The sequence below is a fragment of the Aspergillus candidus genome (genome assembly GCF_002847045.1).
Source record: "Aspergillus candidus strain CBS 102.13 unplaced genomic scaffold BDW47scaffold_1, whole genome shotgun sequence".
Classification (NCBI taxonomy): Eukaryota; Fungi; Ascomycota; class Eurotiomycetes; order Eurotiales; family Aspergillaceae; genus Aspergillus; species Aspergillus candidus.
Genome location: NW_020194006.1, coordinates 798,136 through 811,736, shown reverse-complemented (window position 1 = coordinate 811,736; position 13,601 = coordinate 798,136). Strand labels below are relative to the sequence as shown.

Genomic DNA, 13,601 nt, shown 5'->3' with positions numbered 1-13,601 from the left:
CTTTTTACTCCCCACTTCTCCTCTTCCACTCATCCCCCCCCCCCTGGTACCTGCGCCGGATTGACTTTCTCTCCTCCCTCGGATGTCACGTTGGCTCAGACATTCTTTTCTTGGTTCGGGTTGCACGCGATGAAGGTCAATGAAGACTCCGTTTGTTTTGATTCACTGATATTCGTAGAATCAACATGTTGACTCCCACAGTCCCAACTGATGTCTCACAATGGGTTCAGATCTACATCGTGGGTGCTCCACTTACATTGACCAAGTCTATCTACGTAGTAGTATTCATGACTTACCCCTCGGTGTCGCATTGACATGTCCCCACCATTACTATCGATTGGATATCGCCTTAGTCTAGACTCTGTTGACCGGGGATAGCACGGGGTTGGTCTACTGCAAAACCAACACACTAACAGGATGTGGTCTGTTACTAACTCCCCCCTCTTTCAACCGATGCGGTACTCTCAGCTGCAAATCGCCACTAGTCCTTACTCTTTAGTCGTTTCGTCCTATGGAGAGTAAGTCAAGCCCGGCCTCCAGGAGTGTGCCCCCAGTCTCCACCGCATATGAACACGAGTCTCTCCCTCGGGTGGATCCCAGAGCCGCAAGGGACATATTTGGTCCGCTGAGGTTACAAAGGATTATCCTCGTTGGGTCACGGAAGGACGCGATGGGATGGTTCCTAGTGCTTGTCCGTGTCAATCAGGTTGATCCGAACAGCGACGGAGTACGGATTATGCTGTGTAGGTAAGTCTAGAGGGCTGGAGCCCGAGCATCCTTGTCGGCCAGCCAAGATGCCGGGTTTTTCTTTCCTGAGTCTGGATGCTGTGTTCTCAAAATCACGCACCCTGATCTGCGTTTGATTTGAATTTTTTTCCTGTTCTGTTCTTTTTCCACTCGCAGGAGATTGTCGCGTGGAAAATCCCGTTCACGTCGCTCTGTGGACGCGACTTAGGGCTCGGCTCTGATCGAAGTATTCGGCTAGGCATGCCCTGTCCCTGCTCCGGACGGGGTACGCGCATGGTGGTTGACTTGGCGAAAATTATGACAAGGCTGCCTTCTCGCCGGAAAATATTATGCGGGCGTTATCACCCCTTAATGTTCCAGACGCCTCGAACAATGCCATTAATAATATAGGCTAAACCGGGGGACATCTCCCTTCTCGACTGGGTATCCGAAAAGCATAAAACCCGGTGCGGCTGTGGAAAGTTCTATGGCAAGGTATGCATTCCTTATTCTTCTTCCTTATTCTTCTTCTATTTCGATCGCGGACGTCCCCATACTCAGTTGGAAGCCGTGGCAGTCGGTATAGGAGAGAATCATGCTGGTTGCTACCCACGAATGCAAGTTGTCGCGATCCTGCAGGTACAAAAAAGCAACGCATGGAAGCAATTGAAGCAGATGGCGAGAGCCTGCGGATATCCACACGATCAGCCAATGCTGACTCGGTCTTACACGACATTCGTAATTCAACTGCAAGGTACCCGGCCGCCTGTCATCAAATTCGCCATCAGGATTGGGCATCAAGATCGACGAATCGCCCATCGAGAATCCAGTCCACTATTGAAAATAAACCTGTCCCCCGGTTGTAATAGCTGCCCACTACTCTGTCCGGTCTCACCTAACAAGGCCTGGCCCCCGGAAATTTGGCGGATTTGGCTGGTCTTGCCTGTAAATATTGAATAGTTTCCGCCAATGTGCAGTAGGGGTTCCACTGCGATTTACCATCTACTGTACTATCCTTGTCGGGAAAAGAAGATTTTCTCCACGCATTTTGGCTTCGCGGTCAAAGCTCTTCGACGGAGGACGCCACCCCAGCCATGGGTAGGAGCATCGGACAATTGAGGGACAGACGCAAACTTTCGTCTAGCATTCCTAAATGGCCTGCTTCGGACGGTCCACCATCGTTCCCATCCTAGTAAGCAATCGTGTGCTCTGGATGGTTGAATATGACCGGTGCTGCGGTTGTCAATCACACGAGGGACAGAGACCAGTAAGGACCTGCACGCACGGGTTGACAGTGATCCGCGCACGATCTGGTGTCGCCCAGGAATTCTAGCTGGTTTCTCTTGGTTGTCTTGCGAATCTTGCCATCCGCTCGGCCCGTATCCCCAATACCTTGTGCGACTCTCGGTCTGTTTTCTCATCGTCTTCGTATGTTATATATATTTCATTCTCTATTTTTATCTTGATGCCTACGTTTTTGCCTCCCTTGACGGACATTGCCGTTCTCGTGACCTGATTCGGTGAGAATGTCTTGCGGGAGTGTCTCGGGCGGCCGAATCACGGCTCGTCATTGGAGTCGCCCGCGTCCAAGGCTGTGACCCTGATGGATCTTCCGGGTGGGATTGGCTTCGTCTGGCCACCTACCTATCTACTAGGATTGCCTCGTCCTGTCCTACGTCCCTATGACAGGTGCCAGACGCAGTATGCCTGCTTCGGCCTCATGCGGTAGTCGTCATCCATCTGGTCGGGAAACTGTCACGAGTCAATTGGGAGTCGATCTGTCATAATCGATGAGCACGCCTTATATCACTGGGCGGACCCCAGCTGGAAGATCGACATTAGCTTCCCCTCAGCGAATCCACCCAGCTGAAGGGAAGACCAGTTTACATTACCAGCGGACTCAGTCTATTACTAGGAAATAACCCCAGGTGGAGATGGGATTCCTGCAAGATTAAGGAGTACATGCGCAGGCGTACTCCGTAGCAGTCAATTCAACACTGCGTGCCGCGGAGTTTGTCGGTCTTCCCGCTGCATCCCCTCAACATCAACACCATTATACGGGGAACACGCGCAAAACAATCCGATTGTTCAGTATGCACAATGGCATTCACAGTGGCGGATCTGCATAATTTCTGTGCTGGTGCCTTTGCATTTCTAGACAGGAACCTGCACGGGACAGACCTCCTGCGCTGCGTTTGGGGAAACAGATTCACCATTCTAATTGAATGCCAGAAATTGAAAGCCAGAGGCAAGGCAAAGAAAAGAGCGGTGTGATCGTCTTGCCTGACAGAACTTGGGAGATTACATCTGTTGCAGCCCTCTTCACCTTGCATCTGCGGTGGATGTGTCCTGGCGGGGCGTAGCATCTCGCTTTATCTAAGGTATGGGATGAGATGAATACCGCTCAACGTGGGTCCCCTGCCGTGCGATCGCGGTCCGAGGCTGTCTACGCGAAACTCCACCAGATTGGCTGGGCGGGACGTTTTCAAGTACGGCGAACAAGTGACCGTGCTTCGGGTATTACATCCCCGTGGTCGCACATGGCATCCCGTTGTCTGGGTGTTTTACTACACGGCAGCTGTCGTGTCGTCATGCTCCATGTATTCGGACAAAGTTGTCCGGTACTTGGGACGAGTACATCCGGTCCGGACTACGGGCACGGACGACTTTGCATGCTTCATTGTACAACTCCAATCATAATGCCGGGTATGCAGAGCTTTGAACCGCCGGCACAACTCTGCACCGTGGGACCACTTATACTGGCGAGAAGATATGATTTGAAGATATGATTCGATTGTCACTAAATACCAACTGCAATAACAGCATTCCCCCACAAGCGAAATTGACAGCCAAAGTACTGCAAAGGGTTGATAACGGTCCTAATCCACACAAGTCAGCAGACTGCCATCACATGCATGGTCGAAATAAACAGTGGCAAGAGGATTGATATCAGAAGTCCGTTTAGATCATCGGAATAGACCATAAAGATCTATCCCTGACATAAGAGGTACCAGAAAAAGTGTGGTGTGTTTCATCATAAAGGCAGAACAGCACGAAGCTGGGGGAAGGTACTACTAACCTGTAGATCAAGCTGTAAGAACGGCTGTCGTTAGCCAGGAGAAAACCCTCCAATTCTAGAGCATCATTAAGCTCGTGAAGCCAATCGCGAGAAGTGCGAAAAACCACACATGTACACAGAAAAAGAAGAATCAACAACAAAACCAAAATCCGCCGCAAATAAAGAGCGGAAGAAAAGCCGAGCAGCGGGACAAGACCTAAGCGAACCGGAGCTGACCACGTGACCCACACAGAGAATCAAATCCACTGCTGACATAATATCACCCGTGCTCCACAGTCGACGTCCACCACAATATCGTCGAATTTTTTTTCGAGCTTCACTTCCGCTGTCCGACAACCACCGCCGCCGACTCTTTCCTCGTGGATAATCTCGCCAACAACACATCAAAATGGGTCGTCTTCACTCCAAGGGAAAGGGCATTTCGTCCTCCGCGCTCCCCTACTCGCGCTCTGCTCCTAGCTGGTTGAAGACCACTCCTGACCAGGTTGTCGACACCGTAAGTTTGATCCATCTCACTTAGAAGGAAAAGAGACAGGATGCTAATATACTGGGTAGATCTGCAAGCTCGCCAAGAAGGGGTATGTGGCTATTATTCTGGATGCATTGAATGAGCATCATTGGGGGAGATTGAAGATTGTGGATGAATACTGACCTGTCCAAGTGCCACCCCCTCTCAGATCGGTGTTGTCCTCCGTGACTCCCACGGAGTTGCCCAGGTCAAGACCGTCACCGGCAACAAGATCCTCCGTATCCTCAAGTCCAGCGGTATGGCACCACCATAATCACCACCACAATACGATGCGATGAGCGGGAAGGCGAGACGGGGAAATGCGATTCGGTTGCGGTTGGTTGGTTCCTGTCTGATACAGCGACGCAAGACGGTTGGGGCAGGCTTCCTTTGGTAGCAGAAGGGCCTGCACTTCCACCATCTCTTTGGTAACAGAAGAGATGTAAATCGTCTTGGGTTGACTGGACAGACTACTGAATCGCGTTTTTCCGTCTCGACTTCGTCGCTCATCCATCGATACGATGTATACTTTTGTATATCATCTTGCATGCATTGTTGGAGGTTGGGTTGAAGTGAGACTGCAGGCAGATCTCACCTCGCCCTTCCTCCACATGTATACATATTATACCCATAATATGCCTCTGCTTGGTCCAACAACAGGCTGACAGAGTGATTTTACAGGCCTTGCCCCCGAGCTTCCTGAGGATCTGTACTTCCTGATCAAGAAGGTTAGTGTTCCAATCATGAGAAGCGCAAGAAAAAAAAGCAGTTTCTAACAAGAAAAAAGGCCGTCGCCGTCCGCAAGCACCTCGAGCGCAACCGCAAGGACACCGACTCCAAGTTCCGCCTGATTCTCATCGAGTCCCGTATCCACCGTCTGTCCCGCTACTACAAGACCGTCGGTGTCCTGCCCCCCACCTGGCGCTACGAGTCCGCCACCGCCAGCACCCTGGTCGCTTAAGCGTCTCGTCTCGGGTTCCTTCTGGTTGTTGTTGGCAGATCTGCGATGTTTTCTGTCGGCTAGGTTTGCCACCCACTCCATGCATGACTCCGGTCCAAAAGGGCTTGGATTGTCCTGTTTGGTTTCTTTCGTTAGATGTGTCATCTAATGGAGGGGATTGTGGGTCTGGTCATGGATTTCAGGTAGATCTAAAAATGAATCATGGCATAATCATAATATTCCTTGCTGGGTTAGCTGTAAATGTTGTAGTTGTGTATCTATCGTATCCTTTGATTACACTTAGTACTTCTGATCAGGTGCATGATGCATCGAGATGCATCAAGACTCAAGGTGCCCTCAAAGTACAAACTTCTGGACCGTAATCCATGAGCTTTCTCAATCAGTATCAAAAGATCTATTGTTTTTTGCATCCTGCTGGCCTCCAACTTGAGGCCGGAGAACATGAACACCCAATACTTCAATACTTTAATGGACCGCAATAGTGGATTATTTACTTGCCAACGTTCACCACTTTTTTTTTATACCCATAAGCAGCTATGCTATATAATCCCTACCAACGGATAACCCAAACAATCTGCCCCAGTAATGGTAATTCCGCAACGCAGCCAGGGCACGAGCAGTCTCGATGGTTGGCGGAGAAGACTATACTAGCCTTTGCTATCACCGTGGGCAATCTCGGCCCGAGAGATCTAGCCGGACAAGAGATCAGACCCACTAAATGTTTATGGTTTCTCTATGCCTCATCTTGTATAGAAAGGGCGTATATCGACTGTCCTCTAAATCAAGTCTCTAGGTGGCATTTAGCTGATTCTAATACTCTCTAGCTCATCTTCAAGGCGGCCGTAGAGCTATAGATGCGAGGTGTAATCCTAAAAAAAATATCGCCTATCGATGACCATGCACGCATTAACTTCAGCACATCCGTCAAAGAAATGGTGATCTACCGGGTAATGGTCATCTAGAGCTATCCTAGCAGAAACGAGAGCTCGGACCGAGAATATTTACAGACCGTCCCGTTCACCGTTTCGCGGTGACCATATCTTGCGACACATCTTTTCTTTCCCAAGTTACTCCTTCCAAAGTGACAAGCCTCCCTACGGAGACAGTTTCAGAAATGCTGCTTTCAAGAGTTCCCAGACACCGTGGTTTCCACGCCGTCATACAGGGACCCTTGAATGGACTGTCCTACGCGAGCAGAAGCTCCCGACTGGCCTCTACGGCGGCAAAACCTCCAGAAAAGCCCAATGGCTCCGGCTTCAAAGTGAAGAAGATCCCATACATCGCTGGCGGCACCACCGTAGCTATCTTGGGCCTGCTGTGGACGGGACAGAGCGATAGCGATGCTTCCGAAGACCTGCGAGACAAGGAGGCCCTCTCAAGTGTTCCATTGACGAAACTCTTTTCCGGCTGGATGTGAGTGCAACCTTTCTCTTTCCCTAGTGGGCAGAATCAAAAGTACTGAGCAAACAGCTAACAAAATTTACACACAGCTCTTTCGCATTCTGCTCGTCCGCAACATGGGTCGACATGAGCGAAACACTATACACCATCTTATCCAACATGCCCCTAATCTCAAGCATAACCAATGCAGTCGTCATGAGAACCTTCTTCAATCAATTCCTCGGAGGCGAGACCGTCACCGAATGCATCCCAAAGATGGAGACCCTACGCGCGAACCAAATCGGCACTCTCCTCGGCTACAACATCGAAGCCGAGCTAGACGGCTCCAGCAAAGATATAAACCTGATCCGCGCGCAGACCGAGCACGTCCTCGCCTCCATCTCAGCCCAGGGGCGCCTAGCCCGGCGGTTCTGGCCCAACCCCGACGCCACAGGCGGCGACAACCGCTGCTGGGTGCGCATCAAGATCACGGGGCTGCTGCCCAACCCGGGTGCGCTCTACCGCGGCTCGAACGCGATCCTGGCGGCGCGCGAGGCGAGGGGTCTGGACGCCGACGTCCCATATCCGGGGCTGCCGCACGACGGGGACTGGGACGCGGCGTTGGCGGGGGAGGGCGTTACGGGCGCTGATCGAGCCGAGCTGGTCGAGTTGCGTCGGACGTTGGAGACGATTGCGACGAGGGCGCGCGAGAATAACGTGCGCGTTGTCATAGACGCCGAGCAGTCGTGGTACCAGCCTGTTATTGATAGCTTGACTGATGAGCTGATGCAGAAGTATAATAGTAATAGCATGGTGGACGGCGGCGGACCGGCTACCTGCGTTGCGTCGTTCCAGGCTTACCTCCGTCGGTATCCGCAGCTGTTGGAGCAGCAGATTGCGCGCGCTGAGGAGAAGGGGTATAAGTTACTTTTTAAGCAGGTTCGCGGTGCTTATATGGTTACGGAGGCTGCGCGGTGGGAGAGGGAGGATCGTGAGGGCGATGGCCCCGTGTGGTCGACTAAGGAGGAGACTGATGCAAGCTATAACTATGGGGTTGAAAAGACTGTCGCCACGGTGGCTGAGCAGTTGCGTCGCGATGGTCGGTCGAGAGTCTCGGTCGTCTTTGCTACGCATAATTCTATTAGTGTCAATCTTGGGATCAGGCTGCTTGAGAAGTATGGGTTGGCTGTGCGTCAGGAGGGCGACGATCGACTTTTCGTCTCGGGTGAGGTGGCGGGGAGTATTGCGTTTGCGCAGTTATATGGTAGGGCTATTTATCTATTTATCTATCATTTGCGAGATCGCGCGGCTCACTCGCTTCTCAGGAATGAAAGACGACCTCACCAATCAGATCACTGGCTCCATTGCGACGGAGGGCACATTCCCTCTGGTCGTCAAGGTAGATAGACACCTTTACGTTCTATCATGACGCTATGCTAACATGAATTGATAGTCAATGAGCTACGGAGACTTGAAGGAATGTCTACCATTCTTGGCCCGGCGAGCCACCGAGAACAAAGCCGTACTGGAAGGACGAGGCGGCGCAGCTGCTGAGAGGGAGCGACTGGGTCGTGAGATTCGTCGACGAGTTCTGCCTTTCACCGATTAGATACGAGGGGCTTTGAATACTTATAAAACATGGCTATGTTCGATATGGTTGGTGGTGCGGTGTGTATGTGGAATATGGCATATCACTTCGGGCTTTGGAGTGATACAATCTTGCCCTAATCAGTGGGTGGTGACTGCTAAGACCTGCTCGGACCCACGCACCTGGTTGTTTCACCACATGAGTTATTAATTACCTCTATCGAGGCCGCAAAATTCAGATAGCTCCAGGTTTACAACTAAAGAGAGAGATTCCAGTGATTGAACCTTTATAAACAGCTGTCATGGGATATCGTCACATGGAACACCCTATAAATGTAGCTACTTATCCACAGAGAAAGAAACCACGATCTTTCTTCCTCTTTATCCTCTTTCTACAGTTGCCTCCGCGTCGATATAAATCCAGTGTCTAGGAGAAACCTTTGAGATATGAAACAATATTGCCCTCTTGCCACTTGGGGATTTGACCCTACTCGTTACAATCTTGTTCCAGCAATATCCCAGGCCCGTCTCCTCCTACAAGCCTCACCGGATTTCCAGAACTATCTCACAGAAATTCAGACACAACCTACAAACATCTCCGCAGCTGTATGGGCTTTTACGCCACTCTTCTGTTACAGGTTCAGACGATGATCTTAAGAAGATGGACGATATAGCTGCAGTTCAACTTGCATCCCATCTAGGATGTGTCTTGCTGCTAATTTCTTTACGCGTGGCACCTCGATAAACTATACAGCAATCATTGATTGTCAGATGCAGCATTTCGTCTAACATAAGATTGCGGCTCTATTAGAGTTCAAGAAATGGAAATATGGTTGCTATCCACCGGCAGTTGAGATCCAGGAGACTTCACAAGTAATTGCATGGATTATAAAGTACTCTGATATGAGTCTCCGGTGAGTATTCTACTCATACAAATCAAAGATAGTAGCTGTTGGCTCTAGCTAATAAAAGGCCAAGGCGCACCGTAATCTCACAAGATGGGTACTGCCTCTCAGAACTGTTCCGCAACGGTAATCGACGCGAATCCCGGCCAGATACCCGTTGGGACGCACAGGAAAGACAACATCCAAAGCTAGAGACGGCGCGTTGTCTATATAAGTTTTAACATACAAGGAACGGTGATGAGGTCCCTTGGGAAACACAACATCCTGGATCAAACACTCCCAACTGGGAAGAACTTACAAGGCAGTTCAGTCACGCCTAATAATATCAAACTCTTCACTAATCTAAGGAACCTCAAACCAAGTGATCTTGAGAAGCAAGTCTTGAAGAAACTAGCTAAAAGAGGTCAAACCCACAACTATAACTAGAGAATCTATAACCAGTTAAAATGCCGATCATACCTGTAATAAATAATAGAAGCTTGAAGCAATGACCTGTATTAGAATAACTATAATATCCTATCCTTCACCAGCCTAATCAAGAATCTAGACTACTAATTAAAGATAATAAGAGTTCAAAGTAAAGATCCTAGACACTATTCATTCTACTATCTTTATATCAAATGCTCTTATTAATAAGGAATAGCTCCCAGCAAGCAGCCGACTATTCTACTAACAGGGCTTAGATGCTATAGTTGAGCAAGACCACAGAGCTATTCTGGAAGAACCTCAGCATGACTATAAGTGCGATAAGTACTCTACCCTCACTCAGCTTTTATGAACTATTTATTACTCTCACTTATCTCTTGAGAAAGATTAGTAAGTTCTCTGACCATTGACTTAACTATAAGTCTATTGATTATATGATTGTTAATATCTTCAGCTAAGACCAAAGTTGAAAAACGCGAGTAAGCTTGTGTTTTTTCATCCTTATTTGACCGAGTTTCCATCCTTGTACCTATGCACCGTCTCTCTACAGCTACTTTGGCCATCGGCCACATACCATCATTCAAAAGCAACTCCAACAAGCAGATATGAGATAAGTATACCTGCGGAGTTTCGTCCGTTCTCCACAGGGGTATCTGCGGGGTATCGATTCAAATTACACCGGGCCGAGTAGATGCGGATATCGGACAAAACAACATCACTCTCGGACCGGAAGTGGGAACTAAAGCGTCTCATCCGTGACATGAGATATATACTCACCGAGCAGGCCCTGAGCGTCCTCACCAAATACGTATCACTACATAGATATCAATTTGACAGTCACAATGCTAACCACACAATACCCAGAACCAGTCAACGCCGATGGGGTTCGTATCTTCAGAGCTATCGTTGACAGTCCATATACTAACGCAATCTCAGCTCTCATATGCACCCGACTCAGAGGAGCGACGGCTCTTGGAAGCCGCCCTCGCAGAAATGGAAAGCACCGTCGCCCAAGTCCCCAGCATCATCAACGGCGAGCGCCTCTACACCGGCCACAAGAGCCAGCAAGTCAACCCCTGGAACCCACATGGGGCTCCCCTGGCTGAATACCACCAAGTCGACTCGTCGACCGTCCAAACCCGCGCAATTCCCGGCGTCCTGGACGCGCGAAAACGATGGGCCAACATGTCATTTAAGCACCGCGCAGCCGTCTACAAACGCGCCGCCCACCTCGTCGAGTCCCCCAAGTACCGCTGGAAGCTGATGGCCGCGACCATGATCGGACAAGGCAAGACCTGCGGCCAAGCCGAAGGCGACTGCATCACCGAGGTGCTCGACACACTCAACTTCCACGTCTACTTCTGCGCCCAACTCTACCAGCAGCAGCCACCGAAGCAATTCAACTCGTCCACAAGCCATCTCGACTACCGGCCCCTGGAGGGCTTCCTGCTCGCGATATCGCCCTTCAACTTCACCGCGCTAGGCGCCCACATCGCCTTCACACCCGCCCTCCTCGGCAACGTCGTCCTGTGGAAACCGTCCCCCATGGCCGTCCTCTCCAACTACATCCTCTACCAGATCATGGAGGAAGCCGGCCTCCCCAGCGGCGTCATCCAGTTTCTACCCGTCGCGGACCCTACCCACGTCGTTGAACCCGCCCTCTCCAGCCGCGACTTCGCCGGCCTCCACTACACAGGCTCGTCAACGGTGCTGCGGACGCTCGCCGCCCAGATCGGCGCCGGCACTCCCTCCTACCGCACCTTTCCGCGCATCGTCGGCGAAAGCGGCGGCAAGAACTTTCACCTTGTGCACCGCTCCTGCCGAGACGACGTTGACTGGATCGCGTCCGCCGCCGTGCGCTCCGCCTTCGAGTTCCAGGGCCAAAAGTGCAGCGCGCTGTCGCGGTTGTTCGTGCCGCGGTCGATGTGGGAGGCGCCGGGCGACGGCGGCAGTAGCAGCGATCTGCGCAGAGCGCTGATCCGCGAGGCGGAGAAGATGACGCACGGCGAGGATGTCAAGCAGCTGCATCATGCGCTGGGTCCGCTCGTGTCGCAGGCGTCGTTCGACCGATTTAGGGAGTTTGTGCGGCGTGCGCAGCTCGACGGTCACCGGCTGGTGTATGGGGGACTGGTGGCGGACGACGGCGCGAAGGGATTCTTCGTGCAGCCGGCGATTTTCGAAACGAGCAGTGACCCCGCGGAGAAGGAGAGGGTTTTGGAGTCGGAGCTCATGAATCGCGAGTTGTTCGGTCCTCTGTTTGCGGTGTATATCTATGAAGATGGGACGGCGATGGGCTTCGAAGATGTTTGTGACCTGATTGATCGGACGACGGAGTATGGGCTGGCGGGGTCGGTCTTTGCGCGGGACCGGGAGGCTGTGCGGATTGCGGACGAGAAGTTGAGAGACTCGGTGGGCAACTTTTGCATTAATGATAAGAGCACAGGAGCTGTTATTGGGGCGCATCCGTTCGGAGGCGCCCGGTCGAGTGGCACGAATGATAAGGCGAATTCGACAAATGTGTTGCTGCGGTTTTCGAGTATTCGCTGCGTGAAGGACTCGTTTGTCAGTGGCGGGGAGACTCTGGGGGTGTGTCATGTTCCGGAGTGATCTATGGGATGAGATTCTAGGACATATAATATACTGAGAATATACTGAGAATATACTGAGTTAAGTTTATGGAATTGTTCAATAGCTACCCAGGTAGTGTGTACGGTCGTTATATTGGAGGTCAGATGACTTCTCTTGCCCTTACCAGTCACTCTACAGCTGCTTCAACATCAGCCACATATTATTACTAAAAAGCAGCCTCAAGTTCCCATTTCTCAACAAACAGGAAGAGATGAGAGAAGTATACTTGTGGAGGTCCGTCTGTGTTCCGCAAGAGATACCTGGGTTACTGACTGAAAATTGCTCCGGCCCGAGTAGTTGTGGGTACTCGACATACAATATCACTCTCGGTCCGGTGGGAATTGAAGCATCTTGGGCGGGGTGATACAATGAATAACGAGATATATAGAAGCCAACGGCTGCCATAGTTCAGAACAATCACTCGGATTACAAGTTCATATCTATAAACATGGGAATCAACATCGCCATCATCGGCTGCGGTAAAGCCACCACACCCATCATCACCAGAAGAACCACTAACATAAAACGTTAAACGCACAGGAACCTTAGGAACGGCCCTCGCAGCCGGAATCCTCAACCCGCACAGTCCCTCTCCCCTCCCCATCGACCAGCTCACTGCAACAGTCGGGACGGATACCTCAAAACGCCGCGTACAAGACGCCCTCTCGCCGCACGCCGCAAAAGTGCAAGTCCTCACCCAAGAAGACAACGCACGAGCCGTGCACCAAGCTGACGTCGTCCTCATCGCCGTCAAGCCCTTCAAACGAGCGGGCGTCTTCGCCGCCCCAGGCTTCAAGGACGCCCTACGCGGGAAACTCCTCCTCAGCATCATGGCGGGTATCACGACGACGGAGCTGAGCCGGCTCGCCCACCACAGCGAAGCAGCCACCGAGCAGTCCACCTTCCAAGCGGTGCGTGCCATGCCCAATATGGCGGCGAAAATCCGCGAGGCGGTGACGCTGTATGCTGCGACAGATGGTATCACGCGGGAGAATCTGGAGTTTGCGTCGTGGGTTTATGGCCAGGTGGGCGAGGCGCATTGCATTCCCGAGGGTTCGTTTGATATTTGTGCGGTTTTGGTGGGGTGTGCGGGTTCGTTGCTGCTGTTGGCGATTGATGGGTTGCTGGATGCGGCTGTTGCAGAGGGAGTGAGGAGGCCTGAGGTGCAGGATTTGGTAGTCAATAGTGCGATTGGGATGATGAGGCTGGTTCCTGTTGGGGGTGAACATCCTAGTGTGCTGCGTGAGAAGATAGCTTCCCCTGGAGGATGCTCGATCAGGGCTTTGTTGGAGCTGGAACGGTTGGGGGTGAGGTCGGCGTTTACGACGGCGATTATGGCTGCGGCGGAGAAGTCGAAGAAGATGTCGTCGTCTTGATTCTAGTTTAGACTGCATGGTGAAG

General features: G+C 51.4%; 3 protein-coding genes across 3 annotated transcripts; all 3 read left to right on the top strand.

Annotated features, from left to right (window-relative positions):
- The first annotated feature begins 4,086 nt into the window (after positions 1-4,086).
- On the top strand, positions 4,087-5,584 carry BDW47DRAFT_97620 (40S ribosomal protein uS15). The gene is made up of 5 exons (XM_024820459.1): positions 4,087-4,301; positions 4,361-4,383; positions 4,467-4,570; positions 4,995-5,041; positions 5,101-5,584. Exons 1-5 carry the CDS (start codon positions 4,194-4,196, stop codon positions 5,272-5,274), a joined length of 456 nt encoding a protein of 151 aa, XP_024676678.1. The 5' UTR covers positions 4,087-4,193; the 3' UTR covers positions 5,275-5,584.
- An 804-nt stretch (positions 5,585-6,388) lies between these two features.
- On the top strand, positions 6,389-8,263 carry BDW47DRAFT_121768 (FAD-linked oxidoreductase; the record flags this gene model as incomplete). The annotated part of the gene is made up of 4 exons (XM_024815699.1): positions 6,389-6,687; positions 6,765-7,918; positions 7,980-8,053; positions 8,108-8,263. 4 exons carry the CDS (start codon positions 6,389-6,391, stop codon positions 8,261-8,263), a joined length of 1,683 nt encoding a protein of 560 aa, XP_024676677.1.
- A 2,099-nt stretch (positions 8,264-10,362) lies between these two features.
- Positions 10,363-13,576, top strand: BDW47DRAFT_130405 (ALDH-like protein; the record flags this gene model as incomplete). The annotated part of the gene is made up of 3 exons (XM_024817095.1): positions 10,363-10,456; positions 10,509-12,134; positions 12,812-13,576. Exons 1-3 carry the CDS (start codon positions 10,415-10,417, stop codon positions 13,574-13,576), a joined length of 2,433 nt encoding a protein of 810 aa, XP_024676676.1. The 5' UTR covers positions 10,363-10,414.
- Positions 13,577-13,601: the final 25 nt, after the last annotated feature.

Excerpts from the sequence above, each read along its gene's own strand:
- BDW47DRAFT_97620 (XM_024820459.1), top strand. The coding sequence starts at position 4,194 with ATGGGTCGTCTTCACTCCAAGGGAAAGGGCATTTCGTCCTCCGCGCTC. Across the intron at positions 4,302-4,360 it reads CTGACCAGGTTGTCGACACC|ATCTGCAAGCTCGCCAAGAA; the intron begins GTAAGTTTGATC and ends TATACTGGGTAG. Across the intron at positions 5,042-5,100 it reads TGTACTTCCTGATCAAGAAG|GCCGTCGCCGTCCGCAAGCA; the intron begins GTTAGTGTTCCA and ends ACAAGAAAAAAG.